General features: G+C 42.4%; 1 protein-coding gene across 10 annotated transcripts in view; it reads left to right on the top strand.

The window, feature by feature from the left end:
* POU2F1 (POU class 2 homeobox 1) overlaps window positions 1–13,865 on the top strand; it is a 144,747-nt gene that overhangs the window by 107,400 nt on the left and 23,482 nt on the right. For 9 of the 10 annotated variants that reach the window (XM_030019586.2, XM_030019583.2, XM_041124984.1 and 6 more), the window contains one exon: window positions 837–13,270. In XM_030019586.2, coding sequence (XP_029875446.1) covers window positions 837–1,147 — 311 coding nt within the window. In that variant the 3' untranslated portion in view covers window positions 1,148–13,270. Of the gene's footprint in view, window positions 1–836; window positions 13,271–13,291; window positions 13,528–13,865 lie in introns of those variants that run through there. The other variant, XR_005932893.1, reaches the window with a different exon arrangement.

Below are 13,865 nucleotides of genomic sequence, written 5' to 3'. Positions count from 1 at the left end.
TTAGGAGGGCAATTCTGAGCAAGACTTGATCCTGAATCCTTGTCCTCATATGTATTTAAAAAGAACCCACAACAGCCTATGTCCTGAAGTCCTTACGTAGAAGTTTAAATCCATAAATCCTTACTCAGAGGAGTAAAGATTTATTTTGGACGTGCCATGCAGCCAGAAATTTCCACTGACTTTAGCAAGAGTTGTTCTCAGTTCACAGTTTGTCATCTGTAAAAACTAGATAGTGCAAATGCCTAAAGAGCTAGCTAACCTATGTATTCAAATATCCTCTAAACTAGCTTAACAAATCTTGTTTCCAGGGTACAAGAACGAACCATTTCATAAAGTGTCACAGATAAATTTAGGAGATCATAATCTAAGGCAGACTGAACCCTGTAGACTGGTGAGAGTAAGTTGTAACAGTGGTTTTATGTCAACATTTAAAATGTTAACGTTCAAGGCTACATGACCTTCTTCATCTTGTGACAGCTGTCATTTCATGTGAGCACTCATCTTAACCCTTTCCAGTAGAGGTTGCCTGAATGTATAGGTTTTCTGTGGCAGGAAACGTAGACCAGTATTGCGCTTAAAGATCTGAAGAAAGGCATGATGGAATTAGTTTAGGAGCAGACGACAGAGGCATTTTAGTATCTGCAAGGTCTTGTCCACTCTTCATAAAGAGTTGTTTTTTAAAAAAACAACCTAGGATGAGATGACTGTCGTTAGTGGTGTAGAGAGCACGCATATCAGAAAGAGGAAAATGCAGAGACCAGTTGCTTTTAGGCACATGTTGCATTATTGCTTACTGCTAATGTTATCTCCTCCCTGCTCAATTTTCCCTTTTTTAGCTCTTGCATCTGGTGGCTCTCTTCCAATAACATCACTGGATGCAACTGGAAACTTGGTGTTTGCCAATGCTGGAGGTACTCCTAACATCGTAACTGCCCCTCTGTTCCTGAACCCTCAGAACCTTTCTCTGCTCACCAGCAACCCGGTTAGCTTGGTCTCTGCAGCTGCAGCCTCCGCAGGGGCCTCTGGACCAGTCGCCAGCCTTCACGCCACCTCCACCTCAGCCGAGTCCATCCAGAACTCTCTCCTCACGGTGGCCTCTGCGAGCGGGGCCACGTCCACCACCACTACTGCCTCCAAGGCACAGTGAGCTGGGCTGAGCTGTGCTGCCAGCAGCCTGTTTCACTGTGCGGTGGGATTGGCTGCCAGCGGGGTTTATAAACTGAAAATGTGATGGGCATCCTCTCACCGTGTTGCTGGGGACAAGGGAGAGAAGGAAAAATATAAAAAACAAAAGCAAAACAGGAAGGATTTAAAGCTGGGACAGACATTTGCCTAATTTTATAATAAACACTGTCTTTTCAGGATCGCTTCATGGATCGGAGAACTTTCTAACCAAAAATGTAAAAAAAAACAAAAAACAAACAAAAAAAAACAAAAACAAAAAAAAAAAACCACAAAAAAAGTGAAAGGACTACTTATCATTTCCAGCAGTCACAATGACAAGTTAAGGTGGGTTATCAGCTCAAACATAGGAAGGGGATTTCTTGTTTCTTTTTGGTCTAAATATCTTTCTTTTTTAATTATCATTTTATAGGTCTGTTGTACAGGCCATTATGTCATACAAGGTGTTTATAATCGTATCAATCGTGTTGGGGGTTCCTTTCTTAACTGGTACAACTTAGGCAGGCCTGTATTACTGGTGTATCTCTATTATTATTATTATGATTATTATTATTATTATTTTTTATATATATAGTTTGGACGCATTTGTCTTTTGCTCCTGGATTATTTTCAGCGAGCTCCCACACCACGGGGGGAGGGTGGGAGGGTGGAGAGGACGAATGGAGCACAAATAGACTTTCTGTCCTAATCTTCTGGGAACGTTCTGAACAGTTTCCTCATCCTTGAATTTGCCTGATGGTTACTTGTAGGGGTCAGAAGAATTTATGTTCTTATTTAGGCAGGAAGCTCAGTGTAGCAGTAGAGATCATTGTGTGCAAACTTCCAGGCTGGTCTATGCTTTTTAGGCAGAGGTAGGAATTAGTTCCAAACTGCAGTTCTCCTTCTGTCAGTTATTTAGAGGAAAATGGCCAAATTCTGCTCTTAGCTTTGTGTGCATGGTTCCTTTTTACTTCAGAGAGTGGGATTTGACCTCCTGGGTCTAGATTGTGTGACATACCGATGACTGTTCTGTTCTATTGATTTGATTTTGTTGTTAAGAGCATACACAAATATTTTTAAAATGTCAACTTACCCGAGCTAATTGGCAGTATGTAAAGCAGCATTTACAGTCCTAGATTCCCACCAGGTGAATTGGTACACGATTTCAAAAGGTCAGATTCTCCCTATTCACAGCAATATTCCTTTTCTATTAATTCTGATGCTTCCAACATTGTATTTAGAAAAACTTTCTGGTAAAAAAGTACTTCTGGCTGCAAAACACAGAAGCCAACAATATGAGAACAGAAGTTACCATCGTTTATGCCAGCACAATAGAGCTGACTCTGGGGCTTTGCACATACTTGGGTGATCTCGTGTAGTCTCTGAGCTGTGATGCTGCTAGCTATGTAAAAACGGCAATAAGCATCTCTGACCAGAGTGTCAGGGCTTGCCTGCCACTGTAACTATCTTTTCAAGGTTGATTCTGATCCATGTAGCAAAGGATATTTATGTGGATGAGGAAGACAAACGAACTGTACAGAAGTTAGATCTGTATATTCTTAAATATACAATCTAGTATCTGAACCAAAAAAAAGATTTTTAAAAAGAGAAGACTGGATCACTGCAATGCAGTTCACTTTGAACTTTCCATTCCTGATGGATTTAAAGGTTTCTGCCATGTGTATAAAACTAAATTTCTTTTAGCTAGCAAGGGTATTAGAAGAGTCCCTTTCCCCCCACCCCCTTTTCTTTTGTCACCGGAGTGTCCTAAAATAATGAGCTGATGCAGCTATGTTCATTTTGTTGATAATTCAGGGGGATCCTGGAGCTTCTCATCCAAGATCCAGAAGGCAGCAACTTTAAACTCTACATATGCTTTGGTTTGTGACCTGAGCATGTGGGATTTGCGTTTGCACTCAAGTGGCAGAACCCCTTATCTCTCCCCCCACTGCCGTGTTTTTGCTCTGTTCATCTCTTACTCTCCACCTTCCTGTTTTACTGAATATTTAAACCAGTTATCCCTAAAACTTCAAAACTAGTGAACTGCAAGCAGGGAAACTAACAAATGTCCGTCCACCGTTTCTAATGTGTTTTTGATTTTTTTATGTTTTATTTTTTTAAAACTAAGCTTGAACCAAAGTCAATTTCTAGCAAGCTGCTGTACTAATGGACTAGTTTGTATAAGTGCAGTTCAGATGCAGAGAGGCGATAGATGCTACTGACAATTTCTTTTTCATTTGTCTTTTGTTTTTATTAATTTTATATAAAAGTTGCTGCTTGTTTTTAATTTTTTTTTTTTTTTTTTTTTTTTTTGGTTGGTTGGTTGGTAATTTGTGTTATCCTTGGGGCAGACTCTTAACTTGATTTTAATTTGTTTTCTTTTATTTGATGTGTAAATAGAATGGCAATGTCAGGGGATTGTTAATCCAACAGGTCCCACCCTCATCCCACCAGTATGGATAAATCTAAGTATTTTTGATGTGTCTCTATGACTTAGGCTGTGCAGGAGACTTTTAGGGCTATGAATAATAGTGCGGAAATGGAAATGGCCCACAGTAATAGCTTCAGAGCGGTAAAAGGTATAGCTGGGTGAGCTTCAGGGAGGTAAGGAAGAAGTGGAAGAGGAGATGCTGGTACCCACTATGTTGGTCTGGAGGCCATAGCACGGACTACAGTTTCTACCAAAGGAATGCAAGTTCCTGGGACTTGTGTTCAGCAAAGTAAGAGGATTGGGAAAACTGGAGCTATGATGTTCATTCCTGACTCTGAAAGTCCCTGCTTACTTTCATGCCTGTGCAAAAATACGATTTATCAGGAAGGTTTTTTTCTTAAAGGGGGGGATACTACCGATATATCCTCTACTCCCTAAGGGTTTTGTGGCAGGGTGGGGGGGCATAGTCCTTGCGTATATCTAGGAAACACAAAGAAAGGTGGGCCTTAAATCAGCGGAAAATCCTCTCTCTACAGTTCAAAGAGACTGTGCCATTAGCTGTCTGAATGAGTTTTCATGTCCCATTCTTGCTGGTTTGTGGTTGGGAGAGGGTCTTGTTGAGTACATATCTGGAACACTAATGCAGCTTGGATGGTTTATTTATTATAAAAATCTGCTTTTTTTCCTGACTACCTTTGCATTGGTCACATGGCTTTGGTGTGAGCACCTTATACCCCCTTACCCTCCTCCTCTCTACCCCATCACCCTCTCTGGGGCCCAGATTCCAGGGAATTTCTTAGCAAGTCTTTTTCTGAGAGAAACTGGAAACTTGGAGTAGCCACATATCCAGAAAGGGCTTGGTTTTGCTTGCAGAAGCTGACATAATACCCAAACAGCACATATCCCATGGTGTCCATCACCAATGTGCTCTGATTCATAGTCCTAAAACATCCCAATGACTGGCTGTTGCTCCTGGAGCCTGCTTTTCATCCCTAGCAGTGTTTTGTCTCATGGATACTGGCTACCTGCAGTGTTTAGGTGAAAGGTGGAAATCAGATTGGCAGTGGGTGTACATCTGCCTAGTTAGAGTGCATATGCTCCTTCAGAGCATGAAAGGAATATGAGATCATGTACTAGAATTTAGCAGAAGTTTCTTTTTTAGATCATAAGCATGTTGACAGCAGAAATTGATGCATCTGAAAAGAGATACTAACAATTGTATACAGACCTAGTAAATATGATCAGAAGGAATTTCATAGCATGTTAGAAAAGGATAATAGCATCTCTTTTTCAGACCTCCGTGTCTTCGTATTTAAAGATATGTGTGTTGCTTTTCATAGTTGCAAGCATGCCGAAGTACATATGCAGGAAAAGAGAAGGTGAAAAACTCTCTCATTATAGCCAAGGACAGTTAGCTCAAAAAGCGAGACATTTACAGAGACACAAATACAGATATGCTCTGAAGGTCAAGAACAATTTAGCAGGATGAGGTGTTGTAGGCTAGTGACGAAATTTTTGCTGATGTTAAGAAAATGTATCCCAGTTTGGCTTTAGCACACTTGATCTCCTCAGAACCTGCTCTCCGTAGCCACCATAGAATGATTCATGAACAGCTCATAGAAAGTACACACAGATATGGCTGCTTACAAGAGTCATATCTGTCTATTTAAATCTCCTTAAGAGGATTTATTTTGTTTCTGAGTTATTGTGCAGTATGTTAGTCTAAGTACATTTTTATCATGTCACTCTGAGATGGTGTGTATGTGCATGCACTCAAAAAATTGTTGGGGAGATACCATGCTTGTTATGTTCACAAGTACCTGATTTTTAAGAGATTTTTTTTTCCAGCTCATAGGCTGGTGTCACTTCAGTTAATTTTTTTTTTTCTCTTTACGTAACTTGTGATGACACATCATTGCTCTGCTGCTTCTTAAGATCCTCTGCTTCAATAAATAGTTGTTGAAACACAAGTTAAATTGGATTGAAAAAGTCACTTTACCATGAATGGGAAATCTGTGCTCAGCGGAAGCAGCAAGGAGAACATGCTTGAAAGTTAGTTGGATCTTCATGTAGGAATGTGCTGCTGCTGTTGCTCAGCAATTTTGTTTGAGTGCTAGTGAGATTATCTTGTAAGAGAAAACTAAAATGCCAGAACATTAAGAGGAATACATATCTTCTGATGGCTTGAACTGTAGACCTTTTAGGACATCAGAAGCTTCAAGTTTGAATTTTATCTTTAAATGAACAGACTGACAAAGAGATTCCCAGTGGAAACATGATGTATTGGAGTTACAGCTTGTGATTTTTGCACCTTTTAGGTTAATCAGGGGAATGCCAACACTGAGCGAAGAAGCTTTCTGCTGATCTTAACACATGAGAACAAATGTCTTCTCATAGCATGATAGCTTTCCATTTGAGCAAGAGCAATCCACTGCCTCTACTTTTACCCATTATTTTAATTTTGCATACTTTACAGTGAGCATTAAATGTAGACAAAAATTTTATACTTCTGATCTTTTGTTATCTTGCAAAATATTTTAGGATAATTAATTCCTTGGGGGTTTTTTTGGTTTTTGGTTTTTTTTTTAAAAAAAAAGCATAGAAATAACCAGTTTTGCTCAGGGGGCAGTAAGAGAATGACTGTTGCCAAAACGTGTTAGAGAAAATTCTCTGTGTGCATCCATGCCAATGATTGTGTGAGTAATAGAAAATTTCTTTTTTTTACTTCTGTCAGAACTATAACCTAATGTTTTGGGTTGTTCTAATGTTTAAATGTCATCTCTGTAAGCCTTGCGGTGTGCTTTGGCTCGGCACACATTTCTGCATTTGAGTTATATTCCCTCTTTCTTTGTTGCAAATGGAGCAGAACGCTCATTACAGCTGGAACCATACCATAGATACTAAACCAAAGCAACATCTAATTTACCTTAAATATCAATTGATATTTTCTTAGATAAAAATTTACTTTACAAAATCATCTTAGAGAGACAAGTAGCTTCTCATGGTCATTAGTGTGTTTTGGGACAGACAAAATAGTGCATCTGGTCCAAACTGTCAGTGATACTTGGTTTTAAACCAGAAGTTCAGAATGTAGATCTTCTTATTGCCACGTTAACTTTATTAAGAGTCACTGTTCCCTATTCCTTTTCTACCTGAAATGGTTAAATGATGTTTATCCGCAGCGTATACCTGTTGGATGTACACCTGACTGTTGCCTAGGGTGGAGTGTTACCGAAGGAGTAAGCTAGCCTGCTGGCCCCCACTGGGTTTGTCGTTGTCAGTCCTCACACAGCCAGCTCAAATTTCTTTGTATTTTTGCAACCAATACCTCTTACCTCTCCCTCCCCTTCCAAAATACTATAGCGATACAGAATTCAAGATACATAACTTACAGAGGTTCTACCCTTTTCAGTCATTAAATCTCACTGCTATTGCTGCTCATGAGTCTTGCTCTTCTCTCCAGCGGGGAGACCCCTAAAATACGTTAAAGATTTTTGGCAGAGGAGGCTTTGTCATAAAGTCATTGACTCATGGTTTGCAATTTCTTAAAATGTTCATATCTTTGGCTCTGTGATCTGATCGGCACCTGGTTGCCTATATGTCAGCACAAGTAGTTTCAGTGCTTTTGGAACAATGAAAAGAAGCGACTCTTGTACTTGCATATCTTCACAGACAAACACACAGTAATGCATGAAAAAGAACTTGATATTTTTTCAGCTTCTCTGTCTTCATTGAATCTGTCTGCCACTTTTTGTAGGACACTCTTAGTGGGTACATGCTCTGAGCTTTTACCCCCATGGGATGCTGTTAGGAGGGTGTTAGGAAGATTGCACTGGAATTGCAAATAGTTTAACTGTGGGAGAAGAGAAAAGACACCTTTTAGTTGAGTAGACAAATAAGATCAGCACGTAGAATGTATCAGGTACTTCTTTTCTGACTGAATTCCTAAAACCGAAGCAACTACTGGGCTTTTTCTTGAGGCTGCTTTTAGCTCTGTCTGCAATACCTTGCTAAGAACCGTCCGTAACTGGAATAATCTGGGCCCCCTCCCTCCCTCCTCCCTGCTCCCTCCTTGTTCCTTCCCCCATCTTCCCTCAGCGAAAGGTAGCACCATACAGCTCTGAGAACAATACTTGTGGGTAGCAGCTGGCTTCTGGCACCTTCATAAAATACCTCAGCATAGCTTAGCATTGTCGCAGAACTGGTTTTAAACTGAAAAAATCAGAAAAGAAAAGCAAACTTTATAAATAGTGGAGATAATTCTAGCTGTAGAGTTTAGTTGAACTGATGTTTATTATGATTGATAAACATGATTATGCTGTATGTATTTGAGATCCTGTTTATAGGTTACAACTTTATAGGGTTGGGTGGGGGTGGGTGGATGTTGGGGGCAGAGAAGGGGGTTGACTGTGTTAGAAGGAAAATGTTTGCTCATGAATTTTTTTCCTTGTATCTGTCTTGCCAAAGGAAACATTTTGTCGCTCCTGGGTTTGGGATTGTTGTTTGGTTGGTTTATCTGTGGTCTAATCTGCAGCACAGCACGTGGTGGCATGCAGGTTATTGATTGGGTTGCTGTTCAGGGTCCTTTTGAGTGTGCGCACACTTCCCTCCCTCTTGGCCTTTCCTTGCCCTTCGCTGGGATCTAAAGATGAGGCAACGCGTATCCGCGAGGCTCGGGGGAAAGAAGATGGCTGTACTGGGTTAGAATCAACCTAGGTGGTGTAAATCCATTTCAGTTAGTTGAGTTGCTCCAGAGCTGAACGGGGTCTGTTGTGTTTAACTTCGGGGAGGGAGAAGAATGGTTGTCGCATCTTAATCTATCTGGGAGAGCAAAAGTGAAACAGGTTCCTTTTATCCCCCTTGTCTTGTTACTGAATGTAGGGCTTGTAGTGCTTGATAATAGGTGGAAAACTTTTTAAACACTTCCTTTTCTAATAGCAATGCTAATCCTGTCTAGACCAAAAACTATGAAAGAAAAAACCAAACTGAGAAGTGAAAGCTAACCTACTCCTAACACCTGGCTGGTATGCTTGAAAGGGTTGAAATACTGTGAGACGGTCGTGGGAGAGGAGCTTTGAGGGGTTGTTGGCGAGGGGGTGGGTCGTTCTCCTGGCATATGTCTTGCTGTTGTGGTGGGAGTAGCGGAAGAGCGAGTGGTTATTGCCTTGGGAGGGTGTTGCAGCCCCCTCCATCTGGACCCAAGGCTCCCTTCCCGTTTCCCTTCGAGGCTGATGGAGTGGGGGAAGAGGGGAGGGGTGTGCGTGGGTGTGTGTGCAAGTGCATGTGTGCGCAAGCGTGTGCGCCTGGCTGTGTGTGGTGATGGAGAGAGAGAGGAGGGTTTCTAAAGGAGCTCGACTCCACTGGGGTGGGAGAATTCCCAGTGGCCTCGTAGAGAACCAAAGGCACTCATACGTTGTCAGCTCTGCTGTTCCCAGAGCGGGTAAGAGGAAAAGCTGGGTGGGGTTTTGTTGAGCTTCGGGTCAGTGTCCCTTTCTGTAAGGACCTCATCTCTTGTGGGTGCTCCCACCTTTTCTGCATAGAGTTGCTTTTGCTCTGTGAGGATAAAGGGTGTGTGGGGCTTGCCCCGTGCTGCAGGTCTTAGGCTGACGTTGGGATACCGTCAGGGAAAACTGTTTCTTTCCTTCGAATGTGGAAGCAGTGTAGTCCAAGGTCAGAGTCTGTTCAACAGCTTTTGCGTATGTGGTCTTTCTCTTAAGGGAGGGACCTTGAAGACTCCTTTCTTTGCTCCCCAAAGTAGCCTTGTACATGTTCATGTATAGTGCTATTGGGCTGAGTTGTTTTATCAGTGAACTTGGTGAGCTCTTGTGAAGAAAGGGAGGGAGGAAGGGGGAGAGGTGGGTTGTCCAGCTACTCTTCCTCCGGACACCAATCGGGTTGCAGAACTTCACTGAAAGCTTTACTAATAGAATTGTTGTTCTGACATTATGTAAAAGTGGTATTAATATTGTGTGACTTTTCAAAGAGCTAGTTAGATTTATAGATAGGTAATAGGGATATTGAAGAAATGACTTCTCAAAGAAAAGAGCACTTGGAACAAAAGAAGTGGAAAACAAGGTGTGCTTTAAGGAAAACAAATCTGAGGAAGGAAATGAAACAGCTTGTGGGGAGGGAAGATGATACCCTTTGGAGTTCCTTAGTGCTGCTGAGGCTCAGCCCCAGAACTGGAACATACCCCCTCTGCCTTATTTCATCTCTCTACCAAACAGGACATTGTCAAGTAGCTCAGACCAAAATGCTGATCTGTCTTAAAACTGTGTCGGTCTGCTGGTGAATATTCCCTGGCAGAGCTTTACATAAAACCGTAAGATACTTAATTTATCACGTTAGCTTCCCCTTTCCTCCCAAAATTCTCTTAATCTGTTGTAGGCCCCACTTCAGGATTCATACTGCCTTTGCTGAATTTTGTAGCAGCAGCTACTTAAGCCCTATTCCCTGAACGTGAGAACGTTGTGCGCGGACGAAGCTGGCATGTTGCGGTGCTATAGAAATCTGAAATTCTTAAACGGAAGGAATCCTAAGACATTGGAAACGGCATGCCACGGGGCAAATCGTGGAGATCGCACAACCCCCTTGAGAAACAATTTAGGAACAAGAGCACCTGTGACAGTGTCCTGAGAACAAGGCAGTTGAGACAAAACCTTTAGTTCTTCCCCCATCCACTCTGTATGTGTCGGCCTCTGTGACCCTGGTGCTCCCTGCACCCGAGCGAGTCCGAGGAAAACGCAATGCGAAAGACGTGGAGATCAGCGCCGCTCCCTGCGAGTTCCCAGGGAGCCGGACTGGGCCTCCCTGTAAGATGGGGAAGGGAAGGGATCGCTGCAGGGCCGCCCGCGGGTGGTCTGAAGAGGTCTGGAGCAGCGCTGGTGCCCGTGGGGCGCCTCGCGTGCCAGCAGTCTGCGGGAAGGACCCGGGCAGTAACTTCTTTGTCCCCACCAGTGCTGTTGTTCCATTTCCTTCCTCTGTGGTAGTATCTAAGGCTAGGTGTGAGTAGGTGTGGGGTGTTTATCCGCCACAGGTACAGGAGCTGTCGTATACCTCATTTCTAACTCGTAACCGAGTAACTTGCTTTAACTTTCTCCAAACCCTACAGAGTTGCCAAGTCTGCCCTCCCTCCTTTGATTAACACTGAACTCTGGCCTATAGCACCCCGTGACCTGCAACCTGGGGAGTGACCCCCTAACGCCTCTGAATGTCGCTGCTTAAAAGCTACTGCAAAGTGAGGGCAAATTGCAATCTTATCTTATTTCCTTTGGTTACAAGGGGTCCTCTTGATTAGTCTGTGAATATCCACTCCCTCCCCTCCACTCTCCATGGAAGAGGGCCGCCCAGGCTGCCTTTCCCCCACCCCGGGGCCGCTGCCCCCGGGCTGCGCTGAACCCCAGGGCCCGCAGGCGCTCTCAGCCCAGTGCTGCGTACACGCTACTCACTTTTTAACATGACCAAAAAAAAAAAAGGGAAAAAAAGAAAAGAAATCTCCAAATATTTAATTTTCTTCTTTATTATTTGACAATCCTGTATCCCTTCCCTGCTCCCCAACCTGGCCAGAAGCTGCATCCTTAACCCGGTCCATCTTTATTTGAATGTAGTTCCCCTACCCCTATGGGAAAGAGAAGCTTTGTCAGGTCACGGTGGCTGCTATAAGTCGGGAGGGGGCGGTTTCTTTGTTTTGTTTTGTTCTTTTAAAATTTCCAGCCAAAACCAAAGATTTCCTAATGATTGTATAAACTCAAAACAAACAAACAAACCAAAGACAAAGGGCGTCTTCAGCACCAAGCCCATCTGTGAGGCCGGCCCGGCCGGGGTGACGGTCTCCGCCAGCTGCCAGCCTGGGGGGGCTGCCCCGGGCGAGGGGGCACTGCCCTGGGCCCTGGGCCCGGCCTCCGAAAGGCCCCGGGAAGAAACTCACCGCCCCGGGGCGAAATGTGGGGCGCAGGTGCTGGGAGGGACGGCTGGGGGCTTTGCAGGTGGGTTGAGGAGCTGAAGACTTGGGTGCAGGATTGGCTGCTCTGCTGGGTGCTTTAACCCTCTGGGGGCTGGGTGATGTTGATTAATACACGCTGAGGTGCACTTCTGAGCTTCCCCCCTCCCCCCGTCACTGCTTGGAAGAGGCTGTCCTGTTGTGAGAAATCCCTGAAAGAAGAAGCAGCTGCTTTTCATTTCTCCTCTAGTTCCTTTTTTCTAGATTTCTTTTATTTTTGCAGCACCACTGTGCAACTATGCATTGTATTTCTCAACCTTTTATGCTAGGTAGATGCCTGTGACTTTTTAACTTTTTGGGGGGGGGATTGCAAATGGAGGAACTTTTTACATGGATCTTTTTAATCTCAGTTGATTGGGGGGTGTTTGGTTCTAGGGTCATACAAGCTCTATCCCAAAGCAAAATCCAAATGTTAATATTATTAGCCTGATGCAGATACCAAAGATAATTTCTTTCCTGCAGAACCTTAGACTTGTGTATTAAGTACGATTACCCAGCACTTGCATTAGTCTAACCTCAGTAATTCCAAAGCTTAGATGTATATTTTGGTATATTTCTGGGATATTAAAAAATTGTCGTTTAAATTCTTGTTTGTTTCAGTGTAATGCTCTTAAAGTCATAGCATGGAGATAACTGAACTTGTCCTATTCTTAGTAGTTTGAAATAATAGTATTTTTGTATGTTTTGGGTGTGTCTATGTATGTATTAACATAACAGTTTTCACTGCCTAGGTGTTCATAAATTAAAAAAAAAAAACAACTAAGGGTTTTTAAACTGTACATAATATTCCATGAGGAATTTCCACCAGACTGCCAATTTGGATCGCATTTTCACTGACGGCTGCTCCCAACTGGGATTCTTTCTTTCTTTTTAAAGAGACAGCATGTTCTTTTTTTTTTCCCCATTGACCTGAGGTTCTTTCTCAGCATAAAGGGGTTTTTACTGTTTTTCAGGGATGGGCCAAAGAGGAAATAGCTTAAATTTTGTTTTAAAAAAATATTTAACATGTTAGTTTGAAAACTAACCCTTTGTATGAAGAATTGGGAGTTGAAAAACAAGCCCTTTCTTCTAAATCCGGCAATAGTTTTCAAAGAGATGAGGATTTGTGAATGTCTGTAGCATCTGGGCAGTCCCTTTTTGCTTCGTTTCTAAGACAGACAAATTTTCAGTCTTAGTGGTTTCACTACTCTGTGCAAATGCCTGCTTACACTGGCTGGGAGGTTGTTTTTTTTTTCTCTTGCCCTTCCTCATATACTGCATTTATATGCTTCAGGTCAGCAGAACACTTGAAACTGAGGGCCATATGGGAATACCTGTACCCAAACGCAACTCAAGCTTTTCTTGAGACTGAAATGTGAGAGTCCCACACATTTCAAAACCTTGCTGATCACACTAGGGGTGAGGAGGAAGGCGAAATGCTGTCTCTTTAAAGATGTCCTTTATTATTATTATTATTATTATTATTATTGTTATTGTTATTATTATTATTTTCCCAGTGGTTGCCTACAGATAGCTGTAGGCATTGAGAGATTGTGTAGATTACAGTAAATCAGAATGAAAAGGTAGATTTTGTGTAGATGCATTTGTCTGCTGTAATTTTTTATATATATTAAACTTACTGTAATTGTACAGTTCATTTCTGTTGTAAACATCATTAAACCATTTTCCAAGTGTTTTAACATGTATGCACTTGTTTGTAGTTTTTTAAATGTGTCAGGGGAAGGCTAATTCCCCTTCCCCCGGGATGCATCAAACTGGGCCAGAAGATTCTTCTTTCATGCTCTTTGTCTTGTCAAAATGGAGGAGAGCCCAGGTTTTTTTGCACTCTGCCTGAAGCTTTTGTTCTACTCCTGTGTTATCGACTCCTTTTCTAAAAGAAAAAAAACGGCTTCAGTTGCTTCCTGAAGGCAAAGAGAAGACTTGGCTCACACCTACGGTGAGTGTCCCCAAAACAAGCATTGGGTGCTTTTTGAAATCAATATCCGTTTATATATAAAGAGCATAAAGGTGATTCCCCCCCCCCCCCCCAAGCATTTCTTCTGTGTTGTTTAGTGCTTGGTATTTTATGACTGCCAAAACTTTTGACTTCTACATCTTGCAAATGTGGTTATCATGATTTAAAAAAAAAAAGAAAGCTATTTTCAGTACTGTCTATTCTTGCATCAAGAAGAAGAGTGCTTTGCAGTAGCAACTGTACTGTAGTTTCCAGCTCAGATCTTTGAGGTATTGCCCAATTCTCTCGGATTTTTCTTGTCATTGCAGAACAGTAAGGGA

This window comes from Aquila chrysaetos, chromosome 7 (genome assembly GCF_900496995.4).
Source record: "Aquila chrysaetos chrysaetos chromosome 7, bAquChr1.4, whole genome shotgun sequence".
NCBI lineage: Eukaryota > Metazoa > Chordata > Aves > Accipitriformes > Accipitridae > Aquila > Aquila chrysaetos.
This window is presented reverse-complemented; position numbering and strand designations above follow the sequence as displayed.